At 45.0% G+C, this 18,788-nt stretch overlaps 1 protein-coding gene across 1 annotated transcript in view; it reads left to right on the forward strand.

Annotated features, from left to right (window-relative positions):
• slc25a26 (solute carrier family 25 member 26) overlaps positions 1-18,788 on the forward strand; it is a 57,550-nt gene that overhangs the window by 26,756 nt on the left and 12,006 nt on the right. Inside the window, exons 6-7 of the mRNA XM_082533711.1 lie at positions 10,450-10,494; positions 17,475-17,544. Of these exons, the coding sequence (XP_082389837.1) occupies positions 10,450-10,494; positions 17,475-17,544 (115 nt within the window). The remainder of the gene's footprint in view (positions 1-10,449; positions 10,495-17,474; positions 17,545-18,788) is intronic.

Genomic DNA, 18,788 nt, shown 5'->3' on the forward strand with positions numbered 1-18,788 from the left:
AACACGCTCTGTGTGGAAATGGCTTGATTGACTAAAATTGTAGGGAAAACCATGTAGCTTTTAAGGCTAACACTGCTAACATGCTACAGCTAGCGTACCTCCAAGTGGAGCTTTTGTAAATTTGTGTTGTGTGTAGAATTTATGAAACTTTGTCAACAGAAGTAGACTTCAGACAGTTTGATAGACAGATATTTGTTACTAAGTACTGTAACGATGGTTAAGTGTTACTGGACAGTGACATGTTGGTTTTCTCTGCACACTGTTGTTGTTCCTTTAAGATTCATGTTTGGTTGGGCTGCAGGAAGTAGTGAGGGTGGTGTACAGGAAGGGGTGGGGGGACCTGGTTGTTCTGTGTGTGTGCCAGGCTGAAGAGAGGTGTAGTTCGAGAGCGCTTCCCCCTGAGTTAACAACCCGCTGGCTTATGTGCCGAATAAACGGACAAACTGAGACCCCAACCGTCTGGTTCTTGTGAACGTTACATTGGTGTCAGAAGTGAAGAAAGAAAAAAGAACCCCAGAACGCCCGAGACCCTGTTGCCGGCGACGCTTGCCGTTACGAGACGAGGATGTTGCCGGGCAGGATTAAGAAGGAGACGGAGGAGAGGGAGGTTCGTCCGCGCTCGCCCGCCCATGGAGTGAGGGAAACGGCGCTGCGGCTGTCTGCCGAGGCTGGATTTTCTCCAGGTTTGACTAGGCTCGGGAACTGTTCGCACAGCGGCCGCGATTCCGGCGGGAAGGAGTCGACCTCGCTTGGCGCGCCGTCACGTGATGTAAACAAACATGGCGGCGCCCAGCAAGCTGCAGCGAATATAAAAACGCCTAAGTTCAGCGGCAAGACGCCATGGGAAGTGTTTATCGCACAGTTCGAGCTGTTAGCTGTCGCAGCTGGCTGGTCTGAGGAACATAAAGCTCTCCAATTGGCTTTGTGCCTGTGTGAGGATGCAGCTGCATGCCTGCTGCTGCTGACCGAGGAGCAGAGGGGAGATTATAATGCTCTGGTCGGAGCACTTCAGAGGCGCTTCGGGCAGTATAACCAACCAGTGCTGCTGAGGTCGGAGTTCCACAACAGACGCAGATTGCCAGGTGAGCCCCTCCGCATTTTGGCCCATGAAGTCGAGTGCCTTTGCCGGAGGGCGTATGACAGCATGCCACCATCAGTGCAGGCGGAGTTAGCTCGGGACCAGTTCCTGCAGGCCCTGAGCCCTAAAGAGCTCCGCATGCAAACTCAGCTTGCTCGGCCGGCCACACTCAGTGCAGCCCTGGAGCTAGCGTTGGAGAGGGAGATGCTTGCAGGATCCTCTGGGGGCGCTGACGACGCACACGTGGTGAGGGCTGTGTCAGCACCTGTGGAACAGATGGAGACGCCAGCGGGCCTGTGCAGTTTGGTGCAGACAGCTTCGCTGCAGTCGCCTTCCCCTCGGGCTGGCCCACACCGCCGACCTCAGAGCTGCTGGGGATGTGGACAAGTCGGACACCTCATCAGGCAGTGCCCCAAGCTTGCAGCGGTTCAGGGAAACGCCTACGGGCCCGTGTAGGCGGGAGTACACGGGCCTGGGAGAACGACATCCCCACACCACCGCCACCTCCACCCGGTGCGGCCATCACTGTGGGCTGGACCCAGGTTGGCGGCTTTTGCCATGTTCCAGTGACGATTGCGGGGGTGTCCTGTACGGCCCTGCTGGACACGGGATCCAATGTGTGACCAGGAGATATTTTATGGCCGACCCGATATTGTCCCAACCGGAGCTGCTGTACAACCGACTAACGTGCAACTTAAGACTGTGACCGGTGATCTGGCCCCAATGAGAGGGAAGGGAGTGTTCCAGTTCAAGGTGGGGGACCTCGGTGTGTCTTATGCTGCCTGGGTGGCTGACGTGCAGGACGCCTGCATCCTTGGGCTGGATTTTTTACGAGCCATTGGTGGTGTACTGGACTTAGGCAAAGGCCTCCTCGTACTCCCTGATGGGAAGAAGGTGCCGCTTATTCCTCCCCCGGTCTGCACAGCATCTGCCGCGGCGTCCACCTCCACCGCAGAGACCCCTGCAGACCCGCCAGCAGAACAGCGAGCGGAGGAGGAGGAGGAGGAGAGGCTCTCAGCAGTGAGGAGTATCTGGTCAAAGAACTGTGAGGGGCTGACTCCACAGCAGCAAGAGAGTCTATGGCAGGTACTAAAAGAGTTTAGTGACATTTTTGCCCTGAAAGAAAGTGATGTTGGCTTGACACACTTGGTAGAGCACGTCATTGAGACCGGGGATGCCCAGCCTATTAAAGTGCGCCCCCGCCGCCTGCCCCTGGCTCATCAGGAGGCTGCAGACAGGGAGCTGTGTGAAATGATGAAGGCGGGCATCATAGAACCATCTGATTGCCCGTGGGCCTCCGCGGTGGTGATGGTGCCTAAGAAAAAAAGTCCTAGGATGCGTTTCTGTGTGGACTACAGACCACTCAACAAAGTGACGAAGAAAGACTCTTACCCCCTTCCCAGGATTGATGAGTCCCTCGACTTAGTAGCCGGGTCCTCCTGGTTTTCCACCCTGGACCTGCGGAGTGGCTACTGGCAGGTGCCACTGTCCCCGGAATCCAGACCGAAGACAGCCTTCTGCACTAACAGGGGACTATGGCAGTTCAAAGTCCTGGGTTTTGGCCTTTGCAATGCTCCTGCGACCTTCGAGAGGCTCATGGACAGTGTGCTGGCTGGCGTCCCACGGCAACGGTGTCTGGTTTACCTGGATGACCTTCTAGTGCACGGGAGCTCCTTTGATGCTGCCCTGGATGCCCTGAGACAAGTGTTGGAGAGGGTGGCGGCTGCAGGCCTGAAGCTGCATCCCGACAAGTGCCACTTCATGAGGAGGGAGGTGGAGTTTCTGGGCCACAAGCTGGGTCGTGAGGGCATCAGCACTTTGGAGGAAAAAATTCACACCATTACCGAGTGGCCCACACCAGCAGACCAGAAACAGCTCAAAAGCTTCCTAGGACTGGCGTCTTATTACAGGAGGTTTGTGAAGGGCTTTTCCTCCATAGCCGCACCACTCTTCCACCTGCTGCAGAAGGACCGTGACTTCATCTGGACCCAGGACTGTCAGCAGGCGTTCGACACCCTCCGCAGATCGCTGACAGAGTCCCCAGTCCTTGCCCCCCCTGACCCCGCCCTGCCTTTTGTCCTGGACACTGACGCAAGTAATGTGGGGCTGGGAGCGGTGTTGTCGCAGGTTGGACCGGAAGGGGAGAAGGTGGTGGCGTACTTCAGCCGGGTCCTGAACAGGAGCGAGCGGCGCTACTGTGTCACACGACGAGAGCTGTTGGCTGTGGTGGCGGGGGTGAGACACTTTAAATACTACCTGTGCGGCACAGCATTTGTTGTCAGAACTGATCATGCTGCCCTTCAGTGGCTGATGTCTTTCAGGGAGCCAGAGGGACAGGTGGCTCGCTGGCTGGAGGAGCTCCAAGCCTTCAATTTCACCGTGGAGCACAGAGCAGGGACGCACCATTCTAACGCAGATGCCCTCTCTCGCCGCCCATGTGCTGCAGCTGGCTGCCGTTACTGTGAGAAGCGAGAGGAAATAGAGCGGGAACTCACGACAATAGACGGAGCAGCACAGCTCGCCTGCAGGGCTCTTCTGGTGGTGGATGCAGCGGAGTGGAGGGCACGGCAGGAACAAGACACAGACCTGCTGCCGGTCCTGCAGTGGCTGGAGAAGGGGGAGCAACCCCTTTGGGATGAGGTCACTGGGTTTTCCATCTGTACCAGGGGGCTGTGGGCCAAGTTTGCAGCTCTCAGGCTGAAGGAGGGGGTGTTGGAGCGTGCCTGGAAGGATCCTGCCACGGGGGAGGAGAGGTGGCAGGTTGTGGTGCCAAGGTCGCTGAGGTCAGCTGTGCTGGGAGCCTGCCATGGGAGCACTGGCTCTGGCCACTTTGGGGTCTCCAAGACTCTTCGCCGCCTCCGCCAGGGCTATTACTGGGGTCAACAGCGGAGGGATGTGGAGGACTTTTGCCGCAGCTGTGATGCATGTTCCTCACACAAAGGGCCACAAGACCAGTCCCGGGCTCAGCTTCAGCAGCAACCAGCAGGAGCCCCAATGGAGCGAGTAGCTGTGGACGTCATGGGCCCATTTCCTCGCACAGACAGAGGAAACCGCTATGTTCTTGTGGCCATGGACTATTTTACCAAGTGGCCGGAAGCATACGCCATCCCAGATCAGGAGGCTGAGACGGTCGCTGATGTATTAGTGGAGGGGATGTTCAGCCGCTTTGGAACAGCAGAGACCCTCCACAGTGACCAGGGGCGTAACTTTGAGTCCAAGGTATTTGCTGCCATGTGTGAACGCCTTGGGACTAAGAAAACCCGCACCACCCCACTTCACCCCCAAAGCGATGGGCTGGTGGAAAGGTTTAACAGGATGCTGGCCCAGCAGCTAGCCATCCTTACCTCAGAACACCAACGGGACTGGGATTACCATCTTCCCCTTACCCTCATGGCCTACAGGTCGGCAGTGCAGGACTCCACCCAATGTACGCCTGCCCTGCTCATGTTAGGGAGAGAGCTGAGAACTCCTGCAGAGTTGGCTTTTGGGAAACCCCCGGACGCGCCAGAGGCACCACCGGGCCGGGGCTACGCAAGGAAGCTGCAGGACCGGCTGGATTCTGCACATTCCTACGCCCGAGAGCAGCTGGCGAAGGCAGGCCTGCGCCAAAAGAGGAATTACGACATCACCACTAAAGGGAGGCACTTCCGTGCTGGGGAGCTGGTGTGGGTCTACAGCCCAAAGAGGAAGAAGGGACGGTGTCCTAAACTGGATAGCAGCTGGGTGGGGCCTTGCAGCGTCCTAGAGCGAGTGGGGGAGGTTGTTTACAGGGTGCAGTTGCCTCCTAGGGGGAGGATAGTAGCGCTGCACAGAGACCGGATGGCCCCCTACAGAGGACAGTCCCTCCCCTCCTTTCCAGAGGGACGTGTACAGAGCGTCCATGACCCTGCTCAGAGGGGCCCCCGACCGGGGCTGCGTTCCCCCCCCTCGGACTCTTCACCCCAAAGCCCCGAAGCTCCGCGTCCTCCTCAGGGGCTCAGGAGGTCAAGGAGGGAACGTAGGCTACCGCCCCGCCTCAGAGACTGTGTCGTTCCCTCGGGGACGAGGAACTTATTGCTGGGGGGGCAGTGTAACGATGGTTAAGTGTTACTGGACAGTGACATGTTGGTTTTCTCTGCACACTGTTGTTGTTCCTTTAAGATTCATGTTTGGTTGGGCTGCAGGAAGTAGTGAGGGTGGTGTACAGGAAGGGGTGGGGGGACCTGGTTGTTCTGTGTGTGTGCCAGGCTGAAGAGAGGTGTAGTTCGAGAGCGCTTCCCCCTGAGTTAACAACCCGCTGGCTTATGTGCCGAATAAACGGACAAACTGAGACCCCAACCGTCTGGTTCTTGTGAACGTTACAGTACTATCTTCCAAACAGTTTAAATCAAAGTACATCAAATTCACACACTAATCTCATTGGCTAGTGTATTATGCTAAATGTCAGACGTATCAAGGCAAATTTTTAGATTTGAGTTTGGCCTCAAGTGAAGTTGATTTTGGAGTGCTAACCCACAGTAGCCCAGTAGCCCAGTTTCTAAAGTAGGAAAGCATTCAACGTTGAGGGCTGACATACTTTTTTTGGAAAGAAAGCTTTTGGAAAAAATAAACCATGACTTTCATCGCTTGGTTTGGCCATCTATACATGTGTCTGCTTGTCTCAGTATCCATCTCACTTACTATTTCTCTCCTGCTAAATGCTCATCAGTATGCAGAGGCTGCAGTATGACCTATTAAAAGTCATTTGTCAAATTGCAGCCAACTGGCCTGCCTGCAATCAGGCTCAATGTGAATATATTTTGACATGTGTTTTTCCTGCCCTCCGCTGAGTGCCTAAGGACCTGTGACAGCCCGGAGCCTCTCTGAATACTAATAACGTTAGGACTAATACAGTTGGCAAGGACACACACACACGTACACACTCAAAAAACACGAGCACTGTCAGCAGAATGACACAGCAGACGCAATCTCCATATTTGCATTATATCGTACCTGACAGTCACAGCAAGTGGCACTGTCACTTTTGATCATTTGTGAAATACATCAGCGAGAAAACAGAACGCTGCTCTTCATACACACATGCGCACACATAAGCAAGAATATGGTTAAGCACGCCAATGTATTCATACAAAAAAACAACAACTAAGGCATGCATATGCAGGATAACGGGTCTGAGTGAGGGCCCTGTTTGTTTGTCAGGCGTGGAGTCCTGTCCCTGGAGGATTACTTGAATGTACAGATGAGTAGATACTGTTGGGCAGTGCAGCAAGAGCTGGAAATACATCATAAACTGGAAGGTTTATGATCTGTTTTCTGGTTAAAATATTTAAATTATTTGCCTCTGCTCCTTAAGCATGTGTGTCCTTATTTTAATGTCGAGTGATAGTTCATGTTTGTAGACCTCAACAACGTGATTACTGCACTGGGTGTGTTCGCCTCCATGGTTATGATTCGGTTGTAGCCCGTGCAGCCATAGAAGTCTACTGATTGGCTCAAGCTGGGGTTGAGCTAGTAAAATGTTGGCAAGCAGAGAAAAACCTCAGTCTTTTTCAGTGGACATAAACAATACTAGTTCTCAGCCTTCAGGGAAGTATTTTATCCCACTTTAACAAACAGCTACTCATTTGTGACTTCCATGTCAAATAAAAAACACAAGGAAACAAGATAGAAATGTCCTCTTTTTAATTAGCTCTTAAATTGAACCTTAATTGATGAGATAATGATGCGATTCTCCTCGCCTGTGTGGCCTGATAATCCTAACTTTCTTTTCCATTTAAAGGAATTCATTAAGTCATGTTTATTAGGATAATCACAACAGCCCTGGACCTTCCACACACATGCACACGTTAACTTGGCTTCACAGAGCTGAATAGCCCATGGTAGCTGAGGCATTATATGAGGCGGTGGGATGAGACAGAGTGAGCAGTTAGCACCGTGGGGGAGTATGGAGTTTATGCAGCTTGGCTGCCTTCATCCTAACCAGCCTTAGAATAACCCGGGATGCCTGCATGGCCTTGTGTTAGTCTAGCATGACATAGCTGAGGTCTAAATGTGCCCTCAACACTTGTGGCAGACGCGTCTGTAACTCAGAATATCAAAACCATGCTGTTTTTGCCCACTGGCAAACACTTTGGTAAAGTGTGCCATGAAATTTAGCACCTGCAACCATTTAAAAGCAGCAGTGCACAGAACAGTACACTAAACAGTCATTTGTTCAATATCGAGAGTTAAGTGTAAGATATTTTCATGAGGGATTAATGGTAATTTTGTTTTTATGCTACTTTTACTGTCCCTCCTTCACTTATAAAAGCCAGTTGGGCTTTTTTTTTAGTTTTTCCACCAGCACTGCAGAGGGCTAACGCTCCAAAAAAAATCTGTAAAAATAGTACTTCCCAACTTGCACAATGATCCAACTGAATAATAACAGTCACACATTATCCCTGAAGAATAGTCATAGTCATGTTTTCCAGAGGATAGCAGTTGAATATTTTAGGCCCCTCTTTATCTGATTACAGTGTTGTTGGTGAAATTGTGACTTATAAAATATTTTAGGTTTCTCTCACCCTTTCTATAACATGGTGCAGGTTTCAACTCTGTAACCCTTGAAACTGTTTCTGACTGGATGTGCTTGTTAGTGAGGGTTCCTCTCAAGAAAGACGTCCAACTGCGTCTGCATTGATTTATATCGAGGGTCAAAACTCATCATTAAGGGTACAGAGGAGGTCATCAGACTTGATCTTTATACGGGACAGAGTTTAAAACAGTTTGTCCCACTCAGCAGTGGCTTGAACTTTCACTTAGTTTGTGAGTAACAGCGAGTCAGTCAGGTGTGACATGATGTGCATGTCTGTCTTTTCCCAACAATGGAAAATAAATTTCTCTTCTGGGCTTTTTTTGTTTTTTTTTTTCCCCCAAAGTCTTGCTTGTGTTTTTAGTTCTTCTCCATGGTCTAAGAAGCAGAAGGGAAAGCAGAAACACATGTTCAGTCCCCTTTGTTGTTTTCAGCTTCCCATTCTGTCTCTACCTATCTTCAAAATTTATTCCTTCTTTGATCTCCTTCTGACACTACAGCAACCTCAGGTTAAAGCATTACAGTAGAAGTGCAGAACCTCACATTAATGCTGTAGAAACAACTCTATAGCCGTTAGCTCATATGCCCTCCAGCCTGCGTTCTTGATTTTGTAACTCAAGCAGACATTCTTCTAAATGTCACATGGAGTCAGGTTGGTACGTCTTCCCAGTTCCTCGGTTTGCCTCGGTTTAATGAGAAATTACTCATCGATTTTAATCAGACCTCATGTGGTTTTTCAGATGTTTCATCTTTGCCGGGCAACGCGCTCAAAAAAACGAGCACTCCTCTCCAGCTCAGTGTGCCAGGAGTGTCAAAGCGAGCCATAAATCACCGGTGGATCATTCTTTCCAGATCCTCTGCTGAAGCCATCTGTCTTTGTCTCGCTTGCTCTCTCTGTCTTTGCACTCACTGCAACCAAAGATTTTGTATTTTTTGGATGAAATTTTGTAAATTAATATGTAGTAAAAAACAAAAAACCCTGTCAGTTGCATTTAAGGCTAAATTTAAACAAGTTTTTGATAATTAATGCTTTTTTCAGTTTGTAAACAGAAGTTACTGTCGCTTTATCTGTGCTGCATCTATCTGTGCCTTATTTAAGGTGACGTTACAGTAGTTTTGCACTTATGTGCACAAGAATTCTAGTATAAAATATAAATATAAAACCTGTCAGGATGTGTTTACTTAGGTTGACTCTCAGTTTACTTTGACTCATATCAGTACAACATGTTCCCCTTGCACTCAGCAGCAGTACCCATTACCCCTCCAACATCCCTGTACTCCCTCTTTCTCTCTCTGTCCGTCTCTTTTCCCAGCCTGGAATAGCAGAACTCATCAGGGTGGTAATAAAACACAGGTGCACTTTTATAACACTCCACTTTCTGGGGGCTGGATACCAGGCTTCCAGTATGTCCCAAAAAAATATTTTTAGATAATCTTAGAGGAGTGAGAGAATTTGCTTCTGTCTGCACAGATAGACCAGATGGGTGAAGATTTCTGACCTTGCACATGCCAGGCCCATTTATCAAGGAAAAGTCAAAAGCCGCCTGCAGTATTTTCAGCTTTAACGCTTGAGTAGTAACTACACTAATGCAGAATTGCATTTAAATCTAAGGGTCTAGGTGAGTTCAGGTGTAGCTGCAGTGCCTGTGTGGGTGGGACAGTGTTATGGGGATTACTTACAAACATTTTACAAGCAGTGGAGTACAAATGTATCAGTAACAGCTCTAACCTGTCATGGATGTCTGGTTTTATTCAGTAGGTGTTTCTTTAAGTTTGAATCTGTACCCCTCCCACCTCCACCCTCCACCCTCTGCCCCTTCGTAATACTATCTCATGTTCTTTATTTGTCATACTTGCATTAGGTCTTTTATCAGCTCATCTCAGAAACTCAATTTCCTCCACTTAGTTGAATTTGCACTCAATTTGACAGCTTTATGTCTTTACTTTAATAAAACTCTGGGCCTCTATGAAGATCTTTAAAAGTCTTATATTAAACTCTTAAAAAGCAGATGCCCTTTAATTGAATCTACTTCAGAATGAGTGTTTATATGAGGTCAGTGCATTTGGACTAAGCTCATTAGGTGGCGTAAACACACTTGGTGCATTGTCTTTGTGCTTTGGCTGACTCAGTTTTTGCCAATGTGCTAACATGGTCTGATGGAACATGTTGGAGGGGGTGGTTCGGATGGATGAACGATCCTGTTGTATGTGTGATCAAAGCCTGATGACACAACTCACTGTCACTTTATTTATTTCTTCCTTTGCTTTTGTTTTTTCCTGTCTTGCCTGTCTTCGTCCACTGCAGGATGACAGGATATGTGCGCGTGTGTGTTTTCTCTATTTGTTTGCTTAGTACACAAATGGAGAAAGTATACTCGTTCCTATGTCTGTGTGTGTGTGAGAGAAAGGGAGAATGTGTGTGTGGTCTGACTGCGTGTCATTTGCACCTCGCCTTGGCACTGCCATCGATTTCTTTCCACTGTAACTTCCTGCCTGAGCCGATTTAGTCTTTCCAGCAGCAACACACACACTCCCACCATCCCCTCATCCCTCTATTCCTCTCTCCAACTTTGCTCCATCTATACATCCATCCATCCGTCTGTCAGGACTGCCAGACCACAGCCCGTCTCATTCATTAATCATCAGCACTGAGAAGGAACAAGGGAGCAGTCAGACGAGTTAGAGGAAATAGAGAAAGGTGGCAGGAATGACAAGTGTAAGAGATTAGAGGTTAAAGATGAAACCTGAACCTAAAGAAAATGAAAAACTAATGCTGACATAATGACGATGATTAACACTCTGCCGCCTTTCTTTTTTTCAGATCCCATTCTCTCTGGTTCAGTTTCCGCTTTGGGAATATTTAAAGGTATGCATCTATCTCTTATTTTATTCCCTTTTGCATCTTTATTGCTAATCTATTTTATCAGAGTAGCATCATTTCCAGTGAAAATTATGTCGAGGATAAATCCACTGTACAGTCAAAACTCACACATTTACAGCACGCTCACCCTCTGCATTCTCCTGTATCATTGTGGCAGGCCAAAATGGGACTTTGCACCACGGTTTAATGGCTTGTCACGACTGTCATCAAACCAGCCTTTCGATTTATCACGAGCTCTGAGAATAGCCGTGTTGCTCTTCCTCTAGCTTTTTCTTGCTTCCTCTCGTCCTTAATGTCTTTTTCTGCCCCATGTCGCTGCTCTCCCCTCGCGTTTCACAGATAAAAAGCCATTTCTCTCTGAAAAGATGGCGTTTTGTTGGAGTGACATCATGTCTCAAGGGCGCGAGAGGCGGCCAGTCAAACATTCCATCAATGTTGGGAGCTAACGGCCGAGCGAAGGCGAACAATACGGCGCACAGCTGTGTGTGTGTATGCGTTTCTGTGTGTCTGTGCATTTGCGGGAGTTAGATTTTGTCGTTCACAAGTGTCTCTTTGTCCCTCAGTCAAAGGCCTCCTCTCTCCAGGCCATCTGGACACATCCGTTGGTGGAGAAATGAACTGCTGGAATCTGGACCTCTCCTCTCGAGCCGTTTTTGAGTTCTAATGGCAGACTAGCCAAGAAAACAGATGAAAATAAAAACCCAAAAAGCAATTGCTTAGAGGCAAGCAAGTTTTTACTGCTGTTTCTTCAGTGACCACAGGGATGTTCAAGAGGATTTCTCCAACAAAAATAATGTGATATACTTTTAAAAAATGCTAAACCGAAGGAATTTGAGACAGTGCATGTGTGTGGCATGGTTTCCCATCTGCTTCACGGCATAGTAATGTGCTGCGTTATGGCTTTTTTTTTTTTTTTCCTTTTTAATTTCACATGGAGGCAGCACAGCTGTCAGAGAGAAGGGGGGAAGAAAAGAGAGCCAAATGAAGAAAACCCACGACCCAGTGCTGTTGTCTCGTCGTAAAATGGCCAAGCATCTAAATATCTGCATATCACAGAGGCAGCATTTTGCAGACACAAGTAGTCAGGGAGTAAATCATGAGGGAATCGGTCACTACACTGAGATTTAAAGCTTCTCCACGCCAGATTTCAATATCCATGTGAATAATTCTCACGGTTCTTTCACACATTAATTTCACAATATTTTGGTTTTCCCGCAGTTGTTTTCCCAACAGCATCTGCAGAATAAAGTGCACAGTTTGCTCCATCTGTTCTGACCTCAAAAATAACATTAGCAAAACAGGAGGGTGTAACACTTTTAGGTTATGATTGAACACCAACTTAGACCCACAAAAAATCCAGGGAATGTGGAGTCAAAGGCATGATGGAAGCTCAAAACGAGCCAGTGAGATATAGCACTGTTTAAAAAAAAAAAAAAAATCTGGAGTCATTTCTCCTCCTTACTAATATTTTGCTTCCAAGGAGCTATGCTTTCTTCTGTTCTTTAAAGTGTCTTGAGCAATAGTTCTCCATTCCTTGAGTTTCGAGGGATGAACCAGTGTTGTCTACATATAACAGATAACTTAGCAAAGAACCAGTCTATAAAAATAACAAAAATAAGTTTCACAGCCAAAAAATAAGTATTTTTGCTCCAACAAGAAGGTTCCAAAAGAGCTATTAGCTGAAAGCTTTATATATGTCAGCGTGGTGTAAAACGTGTCGTTAAGAAAATTCAGTTGATCCATCTACTGCTGCTGAAACTGAAATCAGATGATCATCAGATATGTGGACAGAGGAGGTCAGGAGAAAGCTACAGCAGTGAGTCTCTACAGCTGTCTATAAAGCTTGGTGGAGGCTTTGTCATGGTTTGGGACTCCAATCATCTAGTTCAGCGGTCCCCAATCTTTTTTTGAGCCACGGACTGGTTTAATGGCAGACAGTGTTTTCATGGACCGGCCTTTAAGGTGTCGCAGGTAAATACAGTGGTCCCTCGTTTATCGTGGGTGGGTGTTACTTTCTAAAAAATAACCTGCGATAGGTGAAATCCGCGAAGTAGCCAGCTTTAATTTATACAATTATTGTAGATTTTTTAAGCAATGTTCCCTCTAATTTTTCATGTGTCGGAGCGAACACACAAATTCCCTGAGCGGTCTCTTGGACCGCTGTGAGCAACATTAGACGTGTGCACTGTGGTCACGCCAGCATCGAATCCATCCAAGTTACATGGTTTATTAAAATAATCTAATTACAGCATTTATGTTAGACTACTTTTAATTAAGTGCTTTAGCCCACTTACAATGAAAATTTAAAAAAAGAATCTTGTTCTTGACCTGTGCAGCATGTTAACACTATTGGAACTAAAAATAACTTGAACTCCAATTTATAAACACAACTTTTTTTTTTCTTTTTTTCTTTTTTTAAATAAAGCTCTGACTTGTATTATGAGTCTGTGGTCTTGGAGAGAGTCCTGTAACTCTCTGTCTGCAAAACACAGTATATCAGAATACTTTATTGATCCCTGGGGGAAATTATTTTTTGTTACAGTGCTCCATTATAAACCAACATTAAGACAAGACAGACAATACACTAACTAAGAATAGTACAATATATATATATATATATATATATATATATATATACATACATACATACATAAGTCACTCATAAATAAATAGCTGAACAAGAAACATGTGTAGTTATAGCAGCAAACAGTGTGTTAAGTGGAAGCGTTGTACAGGGAGATGGCCACAGGCAGGAAAGATTTCCTGTGTCGTTCAGTGGTGCTTTTCGGTAATCTCAGTCTCTCACTGAACGTGCCAGCATGCAACAGCATAGAGGATCGCACTATAATGACCAATGTTGGGTAATTAATTATATAGTTAACTGAGTTATGCAAACAACAAAGTTTTTTGCAGCTGTTTACCTAAAAATGCAGCCAAGGCAGTGTTTTTAAATAAACATTTCAAACTATTTACAGAACAATCAGCTTGTTCTGACACACACAACAAAACTATTGACTACACTACACGCTAACTACACAAGATTTGCGCTAAACGTTGCAAATCTCTCACATCTCAAACCACTGCCGTCACTCCTAAAACTTCCCCCTTCCTAAACAACTAAATGCCATGTTGCCATATCATTTTTTTGATTGGTCAACATGATACATTTTTCCACCAATAGGAAAGGGTGGGATTTTTTTTTGGTTTTGTTTTTGCTCACAGGCGGAGAGTGCTTTGAGCGTTTTCCTTATAAAACAGTAAATATAAACAACATCTCCAATGGTTGTACACGTTGTCATTGACGTGGCTTCACTCCATATCAGGCACGCCGCTTTGCTAGCTGAAACACCGGTGTCTGCACATAAGGACGCTGTCCTAGCCTGTCAATGACGTTGATTAGCTGCGTATATACGGATGTGAATCGCATTATTGGCTGGACTATGGGATAAGGTGGTATCGTTCTAATCCCATAGTCACTTACTGACTAACACTGCAAAACAGAACTGTTAAAGTTTTAATTTTAATGTCATTTCAGGTTGGATTTTTTTTTTTGTGCGCAAAGCAGATTTTCTGTAAAACCCCTCACTACACACTTTAGACACTTTTCTCAGAAAGGCAGGAACATTTTCACACTTTTCTCTCTTGTTTAAACGCTTTCAATGTTCAAACCTTCGTAGAAAAATAAGTCCAGTGTTATAGAATGAAACCAAAGGCACACGCAGTTGCCTTAGGGTGCAAAACGTTTCGTCGACATTGTTGTGTTTGTTGGGGAAACAACTTACAAACATATAATGTAACACTTCAGAGTCACACTGCTAGCGATCGACAATTTATGTAAATTTGACGAGCTGAAGCATTCTGTACTGTAAAGGAGACACGGCACGAGATTGACAGTGATTGACAACGGTCTACAGCCAATCAGGAAACGGAATACAATGCGCTGTAAGAAAAACGAAATCATGCAAAATTGCACCAAAAAAAAGTTATAGCGAGGGACCACTGTACAACAAAATAAAATGAACAAGACAAAAACTGGTATTTTGTAAATATAATAATAAATGCAAATTCACTGTGTAATTGTGTAACTTTATTAGCAGCGTCCTTCTGAAATGAGCCAACAACATTGAGAGTAACATCCTCCTGTCTGCCCCTTAATGCTGTCTGGTCGCTATGGTAAGGCGTAAATATTTCTTTCAAAATAAGACACACAACTACAACACGGGAAAAGACCCAGGGAAGCCGAGTTAATGATAAAAACCCTGAAAACCATAAATTTCACACCCAAGCCTCAACTGGTAGCTGGTACCAAACGACTCACGGACCGGCCCGTGGGTTGGTGACGGAACAAAATGCATATAACATCCAAAAAAGAGCTTTAAATGTCCTTCAGCCTTGATGAACTATTCCTGAAGGCTACTTAAGGAAATTAGAGGAAAGCTGTGTTGAAAATTAAAGGTGGTCATATTGACTTTCAAGCTTGCTACACTATATACTGTGTTTCCACTTCTGTTTTGCACATGTATTAACCCCTGCACCTATTTACCATTTTCCTAATAAGATATATTGGGGTTTTTTAAAAGAGGGATGGCTCAAGACTTTTTCACAGCATTGCATCTTTACTAAAGGACGTTTCCCAGGACAGAAATTCGAACATACACGTGATATACACAGACCCACCGCCCACTTTCCTGTGGGAAGGCAACCAGGTGCAAAGGCTGATCCTGACACAAGGGTTCAGAGGTCAAAAAGTTTGTTTTCCCAGGTTTACTACTTATTATTTATTCATGAAACGGGCAGTAAGGGAGGGGGAGAGTCGGAATAGGAGAGAAACAGAGGAATCCCCCAGCGTGAGGCCTTTGATGTGGAAAACAAAATCTCCTTTTTAATCTGCCCTCTAATGAAATACACATGACATATCCTGAGCTCATCCACGGCCTCTGCCTTTGCTTCTTCCTTCTATCTTTCTCTTTGTGTTTACTTGTTTGTGTGTGCACACGTGTGCGAGAAAAAGAGTAGAATGAGTTAACATGAAACAGATTCAACTTGTGAAGGAGTGAATAGACAAAGAAAATATTAGTAATCACTCCATGCTGTTGCTCAATTGCTCTCACTGAGAAGTAATCATTACTTGCAGCACCCGAGGCAGCCCAGCTGTCCACATGTATTTTATACGCAGGCTAACCTTGCAGAGTTGGGCTCCTCGCCATTTTGCCAAAAGTGGTGAGGGCAGAAAAAGAGACATCCTCCCTTCTCATCCTGACTTTAATCTTAAAACTGAAACATCAGGTGGTTTCACTCAGTAGCCACTCTTAACTGTGAGAGTTTTTATACACAGTAAGTACTTGGAAAATACACTTATCTATATAATATAAACAATATATTCTATTGATACAATTCTGGGCTGTTTTTTGTCGGTGTAGTTCGGTCTGTAAAATTGCAACGCTAAAATAATTTTCAAATCTTTTAGGATATTTAAGGGGAAGAATAAATATAGCTCCAATCACACAAAAAATCTAGTTTAATTACATAAACTGTTGTTGCATGCAAAAGTTTCCTCATTTCTGAGAAAATATAAAAAAACCCCATAAAGTTAAAGATTCAACATTTCTTTGGTATTTGCAAATACTACAACAAAAAAAAGAAAAGTTTAGGGACTGTCATGGTCAGTTTTTTTAACATCTGCTTCAGAAAAAAACCTACTGAGGCTTTTCTTTGGCTGGTGAGTCACTCAGTTCTTTTGGGGGGGATTTTTATCCATTCTTACTGTATGAGATACTTGTGGGTTTTCATTTTAATTTAATTCAATTTTTTAAATGTTTATGTTGGATATTGTGAAGTTCATGCAAGCTTTTGTGTTTAGTATCATATAGCGTTGCTAAGGCTGTTGTTGGTTATGAGTTAGCCACACCTTAATAACAACCTAATTAAGGTGTTGTTTTTTTATTTTGTTTTTGTGGGGTATTTTGCATTTGTTTCACATTCACTATATGTGGAGACGTAACAGTCACCAAAATTCCTTGACCGACTTTGAAATTTGAAAAAGAACCGCAGGCCTAGTGCCTTGGACAGTTTTACCAACAACATCAACATTTTGCATACCAATATTCAACAGAACATTTATATAAAGAAAGCTTTAATTAGTATATTGGCCACAAAATAAATAAATTATAAAGTCATTTGTCTGAGATGAACACTTGTAGAGATTTAAAGCCATTTAGCAAATATAGTGTTCTAGCAGGCTAATAACATACTGTTAGCTTAAACATTTGCTAATTAGCGCTAAATGCTAAGTACAGCTTGAGGCTGTAAGCTGTAGCACCTTTAACTGTACTTAGTATTTAGTGCTAATTAGAGGATTTAGAATCCTCCCCACTATGTGTTAGTATGTTAGTAATACCTTTATAAGCGGTTTGATTTTAAATAAAAAATTTAGAAATCAAAGACAATAGTGAAACACTTCTAACCATCTTTTCATTAAGAATAAATCTGCTACTGTGATGTTCCATGAAATATGTAAAGAAGCATTTAAGTAGGGGTTTACTGACACAGCTGCTTGGCCAGTACATTGATTTTGAGCTCCTGGTGTAAAACTACTAAAGTGTCAGTATATCCTAATATAATTTAATAATTATACTGAATATCTGAGTATGAGATGACCTGTTGTACTAAGTATATTCTCTTGCCTCCCTCTTATCCCACACCATGTCTTGGGAAACAAGTAGCATGACATCACTGGGGAGAAAAGGCAACACAAAAATAGCTGGACAGCTCATTTCCCAGCTGTGGGCTCTAAACCCCAGACCAGACCAAGGTTCACAATATGTTTTCAATGTGTCTGATAGTCCCACTAACTGCAGTGTCTCTCTCTCTCTCTCTCTCTCTCTCTCTTCCCCCATTTTCTTTCTCTTTCATCATCCTCCTCTATCTGCAACCCTCTCTCTTGACATTTCTTCTCTTTCTCCCAGACTCTGTGGTCGTCGAGGCAAGGTCACACGCTCTACTCTTGGCAGTCAGCAGTGTGCGGAGCTGTTGCAGGTGCAGGGGATTATATGCTGTGCTGGGAAAGAGGCAGAGAGGGAGGAGGGGAGGGAAAGGGGTTGGGATGGATGGATGGACGGACAGATGGATGTTAGATAGGATAGGTGAATAGATGGGCAGGAGGGCAGCACAAGTTTACCCAAAACCACATTATTGCAAGGTTTCTCAAGTGTGAGCTCTGCAGACAAATCCCATTCTCTCCTCCACCCGGGATTTGCTAAAGACGACTAAGGAGAAAATGAGAAAATGAATTCCAGTATTTTTCTTACACACAGATGGCATTAAACTGGCAGTCCTCGGTGCATTGATCCTGGATTGTTTCCACAACAGAAAAGTCACATTATCACAGTTGTCGGCTCATTCAGCTAGTGACTATTATTCCACTGCAGACTTTATTGTTCTGTCTTGATCTGGGTGAATGGGATATACAGACAACCAGAGGAAAGGACGGGAAGCATGAGATGGAGCCGTTTCTGGCCACGCGCCCCTGCAGCGCTGTGACATCCTGGGCACTGGAGCCTAAGCTGCTTTAAGAAAGGGAGAAAGAGATTAGACAGTTTATTAGAACAAAATTCACAATGAGAATTTTTTTTTTTAAATAAATGAGGTACGGATGCACCTTCTTTATCCCAGATCTGGGAAATTCTTTTGGTTTGTTTTTTTACAAAGATTTTACAAAATTAAACTAAACAAAACATTTTCAGGAGGTAATACATTTTACTGCATGTTGTTTTTGTACTAGTTGTAATTAAATGTAGGGTTTCAATTCATTTGGAGAATAAATGGAACTTTGAAACACGACAGGCTTATACTAAATAGAGTTTGTAAAACTGATTCTCTGTTATCATTTTAAAGAGTTTTGCTTGTTTGTTTATTATTTGTATTTATTATAGTGACTTGTCGTACTTGGAGTTTCAGTGTAACCAGAGAGAGAAATCTCGACCCGGGGCCATTTAAAGCGGCAGCGCTGTCCTTCATGGAAGAAAATCTGCAGCAACATCTGTCTTTCCACCCAGTCTTGCATTTTTTGAGATAAAAAAATTAAAACCTGAATGTAAAGACATATTTCAGAAAAAAGAACAATTCTGTAGTTCAGTCTGTGGAGCATTTATTGGACTTTTACAGCTTTCAGTCCATAACTCTTAAAATGCTACAGCATGCCAGACAGGACAGGAAGATGGAGGTTAGGTGATCTGGGGGCGTGATGCTGAGATTGAAGTGTGACTGATTTAGAGAAAACA

The sequence above is a fragment of the Aulonocara stuartgranti genome (assembly GCF_965226115.1).
Source record: "Aulonocara stuartgranti genome assembly, chromosome: 5".
Classification (NCBI taxonomy): Eukaryota; Metazoa; Chordata; class Actinopteri; order Cichliformes; family Cichlidae; genus Aulonocara; species Aulonocara stuartgranti.